This window comes from Bombyx mandarina, chromosome 23 (assembly GCF_030267445.1).
Source record: "Bombyx mandarina strain Sakado chromosome 23, ASM3026744v2".
NCBI classification, from domain to species: domain Eukaryota; kingdom Metazoa; phylum Arthropoda; class Insecta; order Lepidoptera; family Bombycidae; genus Bombyx; species Bombyx mandarina.
In genome coordinates this window covers 17220648-17235987 of record NC_143229.1, presented here as the reverse complement: position 1 = coordinate 17235987, position 15340 = coordinate 17220648, and the positions used below count along the sequence as shown (strand labels likewise).

General features: G+C 32.2%; 1 protein-coding gene and 3 long non-coding RNA genes across 5 annotated transcripts; 3 read left to right on the top strand and 1 right to left on the bottom strand.

The window, feature by feature from the left end:
• The first annotated feature begins 150 nt into the window (after positions 1-150).
• On the top strand, positions 151-992 carry LOC149500237 (uncharacterized). The gene is made up of 2 exons (XR_016325256.1): positions 151-288; positions 771-992. It is a non-coding gene; the product is annotated as an uncharacterized LOC149500237 (long non-coding RNA).
• Positions 993-2410: 1418 nt separating this feature from the next.
• Positions 2411-5981, bottom strand: LOC149500236 (uncharacterized). Its single transcript, XR_016325255.1, has 3 exons — positions 5800-5981; positions 5361-5584; positions 2411-4878 (listed from the first exon to the last, which is right to left on the bottom strand). It is a non-coding gene; the product is annotated as an uncharacterized LOC149500236 (long non-coding RNA).
• A 2695-nt stretch (positions 5982-8676) lies between these two features.
• Positions 8677-9825, top strand: LOC149500235 (uncharacterized). The gene is made up of 2 exons (XR_016325238.1): positions 8677-9346; positions 9643-9825. It is a non-coding gene; the product is annotated as an uncharacterized LOC149500235 (long non-coding RNA).
• Positions 9826-13084: 3259 nt separating this feature from the next.
• On the top strand, positions 13085-14901 carry LOC114244180 (small integral membrane protein 12). 2 transcript variants are annotated; one of them, XM_028175907.2, is made up of 3 exons: positions 13085-13195; positions 13422-13551; positions 14442-14901. In XM_028175907.2, the coding sequence occupies exons 2-3, from the start codon at positions 13422-13424 to the stop codon at positions 14570-14572; spliced, it is 261 nt and encodes an 86-aa protein (XP_028031708.2). In that variant the 5' UTR covers positions 13085-13195; the 3' UTR covers positions 14573-14901. The 2 variants fall into 2 exon arrangements, with proteins under 2 accessions (XP_028031708.2, XP_028031707.2); XM_028175906.2 differs by having other exon boundaries at positions 13116-13321.
• Positions 14902-15340: the final 439 nt, after the last annotated feature.

Below are 15340 nucleotides of genomic sequence, written 5' to 3'. Positions count from 1 at the left end.
TTAATTTAAAGTAGAACAGCTTCATACTTTATACCTGTGTACAATGAAAGCATTATTTTTTTAGGGCTAAACTTTGGGCTAAATTTTGGTTTTCCTGATGGTGATTGGACATCCAATGAATCGTTAGAAAAGTTGAACGCACAGCATAGGATGCTATGTGGCAATCATTTTGATGATTCTTCATTTACCAGCAGCAACAGGAAAAGACTTCCATCTGAAGCTCAAAGTATACTTTCCCAATTAAGAGACGAACAGTGTAGTCCATCTAAAGCAAGTCATGACATCCAAGTGAGTATTTACATAGTTTACTTTATAATCATAAAAATATTACTCAAAAAATTATAAAACAGTTACGGGCATTAAACTTCTTATCTCGTGATAATATTCCATAACAAATCAAAAAAATATTGATTTGTATCCTTTTCATATTGAAGAAAGTCTTCTCCCAAGTAAAACATATTCACTTATCCTATATAGAATAGGTAGATATGTTAGGATACACTTGGGGGAGGTAGATAATTAATTTATTCTGATGTAGTTATATCACATTGGTTATCTTGACATAGTACTTGAATTTCAAATTGTGAAAAAGAAATAAACATCACTTTTAAGAAAATATTTTTTTCCAAAATAATATTAAAACATGTAAACCTACATAGAATACATAGATCGAAAGTATTAAAGTTACCAAAAAATTTACTTTAAAGGAATTAATTTTCTAAATTTTTTATTTGAAATTTGTGATTTAATTATTTTTGTATATTTTCCAGGAACCATCAATAAGCAAAGGTATTTTGAAGGACTTGGATGTGAAAAAGTTCACTGAACTTACACCTAAAAAGCAAAAGCTGCATAAGAGATGCAGAAAAACCTATCTGAAATAATGAGGCTCTGAAGAAAGTTTAAAGGTGTTAAAAAATCCAAAAGATCTATATTAAGTGTACTAACATCAAATGAACCTACTAATGAATTATTAAAAAGCAAATTAAGTAGTTCATTTTATTTACTATTACAAAGCCAACTGAACAACGTTCCAAGAAAATTAACTGGATGGAGATGGACACTGGATGATAAAGTGTTAGCCTTAAGCATTTATAAGAAATGAGTTGACTATTATCAAAGCCGGCAATGTGACTTTTGGACAATTATTGGTAAATCAGAAAAACGAATTATTGACTTTGTATTCCATTGACAGTCACAAAACTCTTCTGAACGACATCTTAGATAAATAACAGGTTAAGTATTAACCTTTATTTAATGCAGGTTTTGAACCGTATTCTTTGAAGGAGACGATTATATTCAAATCAATCTGTATTGACATATCAATAACATTTTTTTGTCCAAATGCACAGATTGCCACCTTTGATAATAGACGACTCAAATCAAACTGTTGTTATAGATTATTAGTAGGTTATTTTGTTAATCCAATTCATATTTTATGTGAAAGTAACGAAGAGCTAGGAGATATGCCTCCTCAGTGTTCTGGTGAAATGCAAGCATGTGCTTATCTTTGCGGATTTATTGTAAAAAAGATGGCACTCAATTGTACTCTTTGTAAAAGTATTATGCTAGCAGACCAGAACACATAGGTATGTCATTTGTTTACATTGTTCAAAGAATATGATGATGTTAAATGTAGTTTAAATTACATTCAGTAAAGTTTTTGTAAAATGGTTGAAAAGGCTGCAAATTTGGTAAACAATTATCTAAAAGATCACAGTCACACAGAAAAAATTAAAATGAATTTATATACTTTATTAACTGAAAATTTGGACAAAGATTGACTAAAGGGATGTGAAGAACATTACGCAGTCAATATTGAAACAATTATAAAAAGTACAATTGCTATTTGTTTAAAAAGATTTTGTAAAATAAAAAATGGAAGAAGCGTCCAAAAATCATGGAAGAGAAAAATAAATATATTGAAAAACGTTTAATATTAAGTGATGATGTATGTAAAGTGTAAATCGATTAAATATTCAACCATTTCATTAAATTATAAAAAATGCATTAATTTTATTGCAATTAACTTATATTGCAACTTAACTATTAATTGCAGTCCTAGTGGTAAAACAATTGCAGTTATCTCAGATTGATGTCAGATTATTTACAAAACATTTATGCTCAACACATTTGTAAATTTAAAACAATACTTTATTGTCAGATAATACCTTTTCTAATTCTACAAGAAACTAAAATTAGTATGTTTCGAGTTTAGGGAGTCATTAATCATCAATAAATGATAGATTTTCATGTTTATAAGTCTTATAACACCTGTGTTCAGTTACTACGTAACTTCATCTAATTAGTTACGTTTCAATGACGTCCCTTTCAAGGATATTTTATATTAAAAGTTTCTCTATGTTTAAATATACTGAATTATTATAAAATAAGTAAAAAAGTCATCAAGTATGTAATTTATATATATTTATTGTTAATAAATAACGACACCATAATTTTACCACACTAAATCTTTTATATGAAACAGTCAATTACACTGTGGTAAGCCTTTTACAAATAACGTAGATTTTCTCATTAATTTATTACAGTAAAAAACTTAATTCTAATTTTAAATCTAAAATCTAATCTAAATGTAAATTTTATATCCTTTAAAATTATTCTGCCGCCACGCGCAGTGCTGTATATAATATAAATACTTTAATTGTTAATAAGAATATACATGAAGACTTTTTGTTTTTAATTATGGTAGCTTAATAAAATTGTTACCCATGTACAATCCTTGTTTTATTTCTCTACATGAAATTATTCCTTAATTAAATTCTCTACTTGCATGCCATTTTAAATTCTCGCGCCATACGTTAGTACCGATGGCATTAACTGGGGCGTTGGTGTAAGCATTTTTTTACTATGAAGCTGTTGTTCTTCTTCGCTAGAAGTAATAGTGTTCTGTGATTACATGGGTAACAATTTTATTAAGCTACCATAATTAAAAACAAAAAGTCTTCATGTATATTCTTATTAACAATTAAAGTATTTATATTATATACAGCACTGCGCGTGGCGGCAGAATAATTTTAAAGGATATAAAATTTACATTTAGATTAGATTTTAGATTTAAAATTAGAATTAAGTTTTTTACTGTAATAAATTAATGAGAAAATCTACGTTATTTGTAAAAGGCTTACCACAGTGTAATTGACTGTTTCATATAAAAGATTTAGTGTGGTAAAATTATGGTGTCGTTATTTATTAACAATAAATATATATAAATTACATACTTGATGACTTTTTTACTTATTTTATAATAATTCAGTATATTTAAACATAGAGAAACTTTTAATATAAAATATCCTTGAAAGGGACGTCATTGAAACGTAACTAATTAGATGAAGTTACGTAGTAACTGAACACAGGTGTTATAAGACTTATAAACATGAAAATCTATCATTTATTGATGATTAATGACTCCCTAAACTCGAAACATACTAATTTTAGTTTCTTGTAGAATTAGAAAAGGTATTATCTGACAATAAAGTATTGTTTTAAATTTACAAATGTGTTGAGCATAAATGTTTTGTAAATAATCTGACATCAATCTGAGATAACTGCAATTGTTTTACCACTAGGACTGCAATTAATAGTTAAGTTGCAATATAAGTTAATTGCAATAAAATTAATGCATTTTTTATAATTTAATGAAATGGTTGAATATTTAATCGATTTACACTTTACATACATCATCACTTAATATTAAACGTTTTTCAATATATTTATTTTTCTCTTCCATGATTTTTGGACGCTTCTTCCATTTTTTATTTTACAAAATCTTTTTAAACAAATAGCAATTGTACTTTTTATAATTGTTTCAATATTGACTGCGTAATGTTCTTCACATCCCTTTAGTCAATCTTTGTCCAAATTTTCAGTTAATAAAGTATATAAATTCATTTTAATTTTTTCTGTGTGACTGTGATCTTTTAGATAATTGTTTACCAAATTTGCAGCCTTTTCAACCATTTTACAAAAACTTTACTGAATGTAATTTAAACTACATTTAACATCATCATATTCTTTGAACAATGTAAACAAATGACATACCTATGTGTTCTGGTCTGCTAGCATAATACTTTTACAAAGAGTACAATTGAGTGCCATCTTTTTTACAATAAATCCGCAAAGATAAGCACATGCTTGCATTTCACCAGAACACTGAGGAGGCATATCTCCTAGCTCTTCGTTACTTTCACATAAAATATGAATTGGATTAACAAAATAACCTACTAATAATCTATAACAACAGTTTGATTTGAGTCGTCTATTATCAAAGGTGGCAATCTGTGCATTTGGACAAAAAAATGTTATTGATATGTCAATACAGATTGATTTGAATATAATCGTCTCCTTCAAAGAATACGGTTCAAAACCTGCATTAAATAAAGGTTAATACTTAACCTGTTATTTATCTAAGATGTCGTTCAGAAGAGTTTTGTGACTGTCAATGGAATACAAAGTCAATAATTCGTTTTTCTGATTTACCAATAATTGTCCAAAAGTCACATTGCCGGCTTTGATAATAGTCAACTCATTTCTTATAAATGCTTAAGGCTAACACTTTATCATCCAGTGTCCATCTCCATCCAGTTAATTTTCTTGGAACGTTGTTCAGTTGGCTTTGTAATAGTAAATAAAATGAACTACTTAATTTGCTTTTTAATAATTCATTAGTAGGTTCATTTGATGTTAGTACACTTAATATAGATCTTTTGGATTTTTTAACACCTTTAAACTTTCTTCAGAGCCTCATTATTTCAGATAGGTTTTTCTGCATCTCTTATGCAGCTTTTGCTTTTTAGGTGTAAGTTCAGTGAACTTTTTCACATCCAAGTCCTTCAAAATACCTTTGCTTATTGATGGTTCCTGGAAAATATACAAAAATAATTAAATCACAAATTTCAAATAAAAAATTTAGAAAATTAATTCCTTTAAAGTAAATTTTTTGGTAACTTTAATACTTTCGATCTATGTATTCTATGTAGGTTTACATGTTTTAATATTATTTTGGAAAAAAATATTTTCTTAAAAGTGATGTTTATTTCTTTTTCACAATTTGAAATTCAAGTACTATGTCAAGATAACCAATGTGATATAACTACATCAGAATAAATTAATTATCTACCTCCCCCAAGTGTATCCTAACATATCTACCTATTCTATATAGGATAAGTGAATATGTTTTACTTGGGAGAAGACTTTCTTCAATATGAAAAGGATACAAATCAATATTTTTTTGATTTGTTATGGAATATTATCACGAGATAAGAAGTTTAATGCCCGTAACTGTTTTATAATTTTTTGAGTAATATTTTTATGATTATAAAGTAAACTATGTAAATACTCACTTGGATGTCATGACTTGCTTTAGATGGACTACACTGTTCGTCTCTTAATTGGGAAAGTATACTTTGAGCTTCAGATGGAAGTCTTTTCCTGTTGCTGCTGGTAAATGAAGAATCATCAAAATGATTGCCACATAGCATCCTATGCTGTGCGTTCAACTTTTCTAACGATTCATTGGATGTCCAATCACCATCAGGAAAACCAAAATTTAGCCCAAAGTTTAGCCCTAAAAAAATAATGCTTTCATTGTACACAGGTATAAAGTATGAAGCTGTTCTACTTTAAATTAAAAAACAAAGTTCTAAGCAATCTTCAAAATAATATTAAGTAAGTACACTTTTTGCATAATTCAGGTCGGAATTGTGCAAAAAGTGAGAACTTGTAAAATCAGGAGGACGTTTATCTAAAATTAATCCAAATATTAATGTTTGATCTACTTACCTCAGAGACCGATGCTTGGACGGAAGAGGAAACCTATGGAAGGTTAAGGAAAATATTCTTTTGATGTAATGCCGCATTTTGAGCATTTTACACTTCCTTTCCCTACCATGTTTTAGCAAAGTACAACAGCCTAAATGTCGCGGAAAGAAACAATCAATCGAGGTAGTTTGTAAATTGTAAGTTTTAAAAAAATCCAAAATGTCGGGACAGTCGCTTTTTTTTAAAGTGATTTTATGACCAGGTAACTAAGACTTTTAAGTTATGTCTTATAATGTATATTCTTTTTTTGTGAAAAATGATAATATGGACTGAAATAAAATTCATCCCAGTTGATTAATGTCTCAAATTAATCATCTTCATTTCATTTCACTCCATAATATCATTTTTCATAAAAATATGAATATAAATTAAAATATAAGACATGATTTAAAGGTCTTAGTTACCTGGTCATAAAATCCCTTAAAAAAATTTATAGCTGATTGCTTCTTTTGTAGAGCGCTTTCTCATTTTCGCAGATATTGCCAGTGTTGGCATTGGCCGCTAAGAAAGCTGACGGACTGTGGAAGTAATAGTGTTCTGTGGACAGAGCTCTCTGAGCGCGAAAACCTTCGATCAACAATATTAACTAGATACCATAGACCTATATAGTAGGGACACGACATATTGTTCTATACGTACAATTGCTTATATAAATAGCACCCATTTTGAAGGCACACACATAAACATATATCTATCTCGTTCTTACTCAGCACTTTAACTCGCAGGAAAACAATATAACAGTATTTCAGTGCGTACATAAAATGAAACATGAATATACGTAAATGTCTCCGTCTCCGTCTAATGAGGCCGAAAATCCGCCATGTTTAGCGCGCCAAATGTCATTGTCACGTCAGTTCGGCGGTCTGTTTTGGGTTGTACATTATTTATTGACTTTGATATCGATTTAATATGATTGCTTATATAAAATTTCTTATTTTATCATGCTTAAAACATACAAAAATAATAATTAAAACATATTTTATAGGATCTCAAGAAAGTCGTCGGAACTATTTAAAAAAAATAGTTTTATAACACTATTGTCAATTCGTTAAATATTTAATAATTAAGTGATTTTAGAGAGGAAGTCACAAAGAATGACGTTTGTAATTTTATTAACGAATAAATGTTCTGTAGGTGTTTGTTTTTATCAGGCGGTCCCTTGATAAGTTTAAAATTTGAATCACTCTCAAGTGAGAGTGATTCAAATGGTGCGGTGTACCTTCCTTGAGGCGCGCTGCGGTAGTGTGTTACGGACTTTAGGTCAGCAAAACAATTAAAATAGATTGTAATAGTCTAAGAAAAACACGTACTCAAAATACGATAACATTCAGCATGCTAGAAATGGGCAGATGGCACTGTACTACGCCATATCTTTATGTTTTGCGGCAAACAACAACTTTATAAAATCAGTGTAGCAAATTATAAAAATCGTCATATTGTTTACTTGGCCAAGGACAAACCCGAAATCCATACAAACTTGGGCCTGGCGTTACAGTGCTAGAATTTTGGCATAAGTTACAATACCTAAGAAGGTTTCATGAGCCCAATTTTCAGGTCTCCCAGCAATGGCCAAATTGGTAAAATCAGACAATGTTTACATTTTAGGTTATGTTTATTGTTCGAGATATTTTAATAAAAACGATATTTTTGAGGCTATTTCCTACTAAAGATAAGTAATTTTTTACGAAATCTGTTGCAGCAACAGGTTGCTTTAAAATAAAAATGGAACCTGTTACGAGAAATCGCGCGTTAGGTTGTTTACGAAAACGAACGAAAGCCAAAAATTAAAAACAACGTAATGCGAAACGCGCTGCGCACGAAATGATTTTTTTAAGGGATTTTATGACCTGGTAACTAAGACCTTTAGGTCAGTCTTATTTTAATTTTAATGAAAACTTTTTTATATGAAAAACTATATTAAATGATAACTTTTTTATATAAAATATAAATCATTACGTGCTCCCATATTATCTCATCACATTTCATTTCATTTTATGTCATGCCTTTTTTATTTTAATTTTTTATTGCTTAGATACCCTTCGACGAGCTCACAGCCTACCTGATGTTAAGTGGTTACTGGAGCTCATAGACATCTACGACGTAAATGCGCCACCCACCTTGAGATATAAGTTCTAAGGTCTCAGTATAGTTACAACGGCTGCCCCGCCCTTCAAACTGAAACGCATTACTGCTTTACGGCAAAAAAAGGCGGGCGGGAGGCGCGGACTCACAAGAGATCCTACCACCAGTAAAATTATTAATATAACTACACCATAGAAAAACTCAAAGTACCAAATCGACCTTTTCATGTTATATTTAAGATTGCCAGTTGAAAATATTTTGAATTGCCGCAGTTGCCGACATGATTTCGTGTTATAACTAAATGGCACAGTTATTTATTTCTTTTAATGATTTTTGTTAGTAGATTTTGGTGCTTTACGTTACGTTATTCAATGAGATTAAGTTTATAGTCTGGCCAGCGAATCATGGCACAACTAAATAGCGGCAATCCAAAATATCTTCAGTTGGCAACATTAAAGATAACATAACACGATTTGATACATTTGTGTGTTTCTATGGCATAGTCACATTAATATAAAAATGCAAAACTACCCTTTCATGCTATATTTGATGTTGTCAGTTGTAGATATTTTGAATTGCCGCCATTGTAAGTAGTTGTGTCACGATTCGATGGCCATACTCTATTTACATTGATTAAAATACCTATAAAAACAGTCATTTATCCTAAAGCAAAAGAGTATTAATTATTTTTTACACTCGATTTCCACTAAATAGATCCTATTTTATGGATGCTCTAGTTCTAATCCGCGCGTTTGTGGAGCTAGTTACGTATATTGAAATAAGTATTGTAGATGTTTACAAAGATTGTTTAAAACAAAAAATTGAATTCAACTTATTTTCTACACTTGGCCATTGTCAATGAAGCTAAGATTTCAATAGGTTAATCAAGCAAAATAGACGAATTTTTTGGTACATATCCCATTCGTGTAACGCTTAGGCCCAAAATGGGGTTTCTCCTTTGAAGCACGAACTCGTCTTAGATTTCACATAATATCTAAATCACATCATCTTTGCACATAACAATATACTTACTTCCTATTAAAATATAAATTCTACAAATACATTCACTCAACAATATTTAAAATAAAATGAGCCAAGAACGTTTATCGATAAAACCTACTAACATTAAAATCTTCTGGGCAGCACTAAAACCGCCATGTTTTGTGGCCAGATGACGTCACAGTGGCACGAATTTTTGTTGACGTTTCATTTCCATAGGTTTCCTACTTCAGTGCTAGATACACGGTCGGTGCATAAAATCCGTCTCGTCAAATAACAGCTCACTTGAAATGTGAGCTGTTATTTTGTTTAGTTCACTTCAAACACAGCCAATGTCAACCCGTCTCACAATGCCGCAGTGTGTATTCAAAAGTTGCAAAAATAATGCCCGAAAAAGCAATTTAACGGCTGAAGTATCTTACTTTCGGTAAGTACATGAAGTATAAACTATATTTTAGGCTTTAAACTAATAAATAATATTAAATTTTGAACAAAATTACCGATTTTTAGCCACCGCTACAAATGTTGGCCAAGGCTCGGCCAACACATGGACAAACGTTTCTTTAACAGAACAGTAAACGCACGGAGTAGATTTGTGTTTTAATAATTTTTTAAAATTTGTTAGATGTACTTCAAAATTAGTTTGTTAAAATTGGTTAATGCTGCTTTTGTGTCTGTTTTTTGGACTCTCATTAGATACTTAGCTTTCCTTTTTTATTTTAGCTTTCCTAGCAATCACGTGTGCAGAATGGATCTCGATTGTCGCCAGAGAAACAAGAGATGACTTTTATAAGCCAGCTAAGATCTCCGCTCATTGACACTGGACATCTTTGTCTTCCGTGCTCACGGCTACTGAAACGTGGCCGAAACATTGTAATAAAAATACCGCGCTTGAAACCGTTTAAACGTTGTTTTATTATGTGCACTGGTCGCGTAAATTTAAAAATATACTATAAAACTATATATAACACAAAAACGCAACGCTAATAAAATTATAAATAATGTATAGATACTAACGAACATAAATTTCCAAAACATAAAAAGTAAATAACTAAACTTTTGCTTTTATTCATTAATAAATTATTTTAGTGTTCAACGCGACTCCCTAACCTCCTGTAGTAAACAGAAATCGAAATTTCAAGAAGCAAAAATAAATAAAACAAAACGATGTTAGTTCTCAGAAGCAATAAAGGGAAAAAGTACTTTATTTGTTGCCAATTAAGGTTGATTTAACATTAAAAGTTGTTTAACATATGTTTTTTTATTTGTAAGTGACAGGATTAATTTATTACTTTGCTCATTTTATGTGACGAATGATCGTAAGTATTAGATCATGTTTTGGAGATTTGTGACTTTATTACAAAGTGCCATAGTTGTAATTTGTTTGAACTTAAAACTGTTTCAAAACTTTTTTCTCCGTTTGTTGGTAAACGAATGTAGCTATAAGTGTATATTCACGCGGACAGCTTTTGCTTTAATTTTGTACGTGTCCCTTTATCTAGTTACTATTGATGATGATGATGAAGGCGAAAGCCGTTGTGGTCGTCGTGGCCTAACGGATAAGACGTCCGGTGCTTTCGTGTTGAAGCGATGCACCGGTGTTCGAATCCCGCAGGCGGGTACCAATTTTTCTAATGAAATACGTACTCAACAAATGTTCACGATTGACTTCCACGGTGAAGGAATAATAACATCGTGTAATAAAAATGAAACCCGCAAAATTATAATTTGCGTAATTACTGGTGGTAGGACCTCTTGTGAGTGCGCACGGGTAGGTACCACCGCCCCGCCTATTTCTGCCGTGAAGCAGTAATGCGTTTCGGTTTGAAGGGTGGGGTAGCCGTTGTGACTATACTGAGACCTTAGAACTATATCTCAAGGTGTGTGGCGCATTTACGTTGTAGATGTCTATGGGCTCCAGTAACCACTTAACATCAGGTGGGCTGTGAGCTCGTCCACACAGCTAAGCAATAAAAAAAAAAAAAAAAAAAAAAAAAAAAAAAAAAAAAAAAAACACACACCCTCAGCGCGCGCGACGACGCGACGACCAGTAAAATATTGCGAGTCTTAGTTTAACTGTACGATTCTCAACTCATTTTGTATTTTATGTTAGTTATTGTGTCGCTTTTTATATTAAAACCTCATACCAAATCAGTGCAAACATTATTTTTATATGATCTTCGCCAACAGCCCGGAACAACGAACTCACAAAAACTCACAAAAGTCCCGTCAGTCGGACTTGTAGTGTTAAAATGGCGCCCAAAGTCTTAGTTTAACTGTACGATTTTCAACTCATTTTGTATTTTATGTTAGTTATTGTGTCGCTTTTTATATTAAAACCTCATACCAAATCAGTGTAAACATTATTTCTATATGATCTTCGCCAACAGCCCGGAACAACGAACTCACAAAAACTCACAAAAGTCCCGCCAGTCGGACTTGTAGTGTTAAAAAATTCGTTTTGAGGTTAATTTTCTATATAAATAAGTGTCGGATTGTGATATACTTCAAGAACTTTTCTTTTCTTAATGTTTAAGATGTTCCTAATGTATTTTTATTTCTGGCAGTCGACAAGCTGAAACGGAGTCACGATCCTCAGCAATGAGGGAGCGATAGAGAAGAAGAATGTATTTTTATCCAATTGTAGTTATTAGGGTATACAAAACACACACATACTTCTTTAAATATCTATATTTTCTTCATCTTCATACACAATTAGTAAATCATCTAAAAATAGCACAGGAGAGCATATACACGGTTTTAAATCTCGGTCAGGTTAAAACCACAATTCACACAATGTTTTTCAGTCGTAGTATGAAACGTTATTGATAAAAGAACAATAAATCGAAGAACATTCAAAACACATCCATTTTGAACGCAAGCACAACACCACAAGTAGAAAGCGAAGTCACTGAGCATTACTGAGCAAGTACGGTAATCACTACGTAGGTAGCGAAGTATCAGTCAGTCAAATTAAATTCAGTGCTGTCAGTATAAAGAAAAATAATTACATGAAATACATAATATATCGATTATTTTTTGAAATAACCGATAATTGATTTATTTCTTAATCTTTTTTTTACGAGTACATATTATTTTTTATTTTTTATGTTTTAGTTGTACATATATAAATAACAATACTAGTAAAGTTGTTTTTTATTGCTTAGATGGGTGGACGAGCTCACAGCCACCCTGGTGTTAAGTGGTTACTGGAGCCCACAGACATCTACAACGTAAATGCGCCACCCACCTTGAGATCTAAGTTCTAAGGTCTCAAGTATATTTACAAGTTAAAGTCCAATGGGTATTTCTTTGATGTTATTTTATGTGCTTATAATCCATTAAAATGGATTGATTAATGATAATACTTAAAATGATTGATTTATATGTTATATTTATATACTTAAAATGTTTACTTAACACGTTAAAAGTTTTGATGCTGGCAATATTTTTCCCGCAAAAACCTTGTTTTCTCAATAGAGTTACTTTTTTTAAACTATTGGATTGGTACGATTTCAGCTTCTAGTATTAGATTGAATAATTCTGTGAGAGGCTTAAGTAAAACTGGTGCGCCTATTTTCAGAGCTTCATTGGGTATTGCGTCGGGACCAGGACTTTTATCTGATTTTAATCTGAAAAGGCTCAGCCAGGAGGGATGGGAATTGCTAACAGCTGCCCGGCGCCTCCAGAGGAAACTTAACAACTGAAGAGTAGCTGCTTCACGAATGAATCTACTACCGGATCGGAATCGCGACCCGCTTAGAAGATCTGGAAAGAAACTCAGCGGGCTGATATATGGGTTATGTTCCACGTCGAACTCTTTGACGAGTTCGAAGAGAACTGTTACCAGGGTCCCTAAGCCTGCTCCTAGTGTTAGAACTGAAAGCGTCTAATGCAAGGGTTATTGGATCTGACGGATCTGTAAGGACGTGTCTAGGGCGTCGATGGTGACTGGCTCCTGTGTGATAAGGATTCGAGGTCTCAAGTATAGTTACAACGGCTGCCCCACTCTTCAAACCGAAACGCATTACTGCTTCACGGCAGAAACAGGCACGGTGGTGGTACCTACCCGCGCGGACTACAAGAGGTCCTACCACCAGAGCACCACCACCATGTGGCATAATTTCATAAAATCTGAACATATGAATCTGAAATAAATGTAAGAACAACTAAAAAGTCTGGTAACCAATGGCCGCAAACAAATTATCAGCTGTTTTGCCGATTTTAAGGTTATATCGTGATATCAAAACAAGAGAAGAAATTGTTTTACCAAAATGTAATTGCTTATAAATTACATTCAGTGTAAATGTTCAGAAATATTTAATACGTGTAAATTTATTTTAAATTCAATTTCGCAATTGCATATTCTAGAACCAAGCTAGTTCAATTATTATATCAAATAGTACGTTTGTGATTTCATATTTTAATATATCGTTTAAAATTGTTTTTAAATGATTTCTATTTTGTTATATTTAATTTGAATTTGGAAACTCTTTTTTTAGATGTGGCCATTAATACTGCAGTTCATGAGAGCTAATGCGGCTTATATAACCCTCCCTGTTGCGGCTTTAGTAGGAGTCATAGGATACAACTTGGAGAACTTATTGTCCGATAAATACACACCGTATAACAGTAAGTAGATCCGATTTCGATCCGGTAGTAGATTCATTCGCGAAGCAGTTGCTCTTGAGTTGTTAGGTCTCCTTCGGAAGCGCTCGAGCAGTTGTTAACAAATCCCACCCCTCCTAGCTGGGCCTCTGCTCGCCCACCTGTCCTAGTGAAATTGGAAAGGTCTCCATGTCACTAGTAATACTTCATTCATGAAGAAAAAGTAAGTAGATTCTGTTTAATGCGCTCAGCTTGTAGGCGTACATGCGGAAAATTAGGCAATATCCAAACCTAATTCAAAAGGTCCGTAAATAATTTATAAAAAAATAATAATTGTGGCAGTGATTCTAATTATATAAAGTTTTACATCAAATTTTTTTCCCCTCCTAATCATTAGTAGCCTAAGGGAATATTTCAACTTCACGCAGACCGGTAGGTGAGCTCACGGGCTCAACCTAAGAGAATTGCAAACACTAGCCCTAGCAAGAGCAGTGCTTCGCTGTATCTACTATCGGATCAGAATTATGACCCACTGAGAGGACCCGATGGGGAACTCAGTGGATTGTCTCATGTGCTAGATACATCATTAAAGTTGCATATAAAAATTAATATTAAGCAATTTCTACTGTTTTCGAGAGTCTAAAGATTAAAATTATTTTTAAGCAAATTCAATACAAGGAGACTGTGATCAGTCAATTCGATTTCTTAGTGTACCATCTCGGAAATTGTTTCTAGGTAAACTGATTTGGATGATTCCTTTTTTTGAAAGCTGCTGTTACTAGTGTGATTGACCAGTAGTTTCTGTGCTATCTTTAAAAATACATGCTTTTCAATTGACCCTACTACATTAGTGACATTCTCATTTTATTTTGTTGAAGCCTCTTTTCTTTTATAACTTTGTATTTTCTTTGTAGAGTCCATCGAAGACCAACGTGTAGACAGGCTAACGGATGAAGTATTGAAAGACCCAACCAATGTGAAGAAGCTGAAATATCAGGAGAATGTGCTCGGAAAGAATGTTTCCCCTTCGCTAGAAAAAGACTAGTCTTATAAAAAAGAGTTTATTAGTTTCAAACGGGATTCGTGTATCGAACTAAAGATCCATACTGTGATTGAAAAAATTGAAATGTCACACATTTTAATGCAGCAAATGTTACCGATTAATTTTGATTTCTGTTTAAGATCAGGAACAAGAAACATGTTAGAAAGTTGCAATTTCAGCAGTACATCTGCTGAGGTGAATTATTAGTTTATTCATTAATCAATTTCACTTTCCTAACTCTAATTCTGATTTTGAAACTAATAGACTTCCATTCTTTGTTTATATTGTAATAAATGAAATAAATTTGTAAATAAATTGTTTTTCCAGTATAATGCCGTTGTAATAATTTTCATACTAGTTACCTTTGTTTTCCGATCTAACTAACGAAAGAGCTTACGACAGAGCTTTTTTTAGCTTCGTTACTAGGCCAATCAAAGAGCTTTCGGCTTATAAGTTTCTACACTTTATTATATCTGTCGCCCTTCAATGAGTGCCCTGTGTTACAAAGAACGCATTGGCGCTTAGTTTCAGAAATAAGGCGTTTGATTCGTCCATCAGTGTGCTTAGTGCGAGTTTTTTAACGTTCTCGATAACGTAAAAGTTAACTCAAAGTATGCATTTGGAACAGCGCCCCTAGCGGCAAACTTTATCTTCGTTATTAAACCAGTAAAAGAGCTCTCGACTTATCTGGTGTAGTTTATGTTCTATAGTATAATTGTTTCACCCTTTAATGAGTGCTCTGTGTTACATTTTTTTTTTCCTACCTAAGCT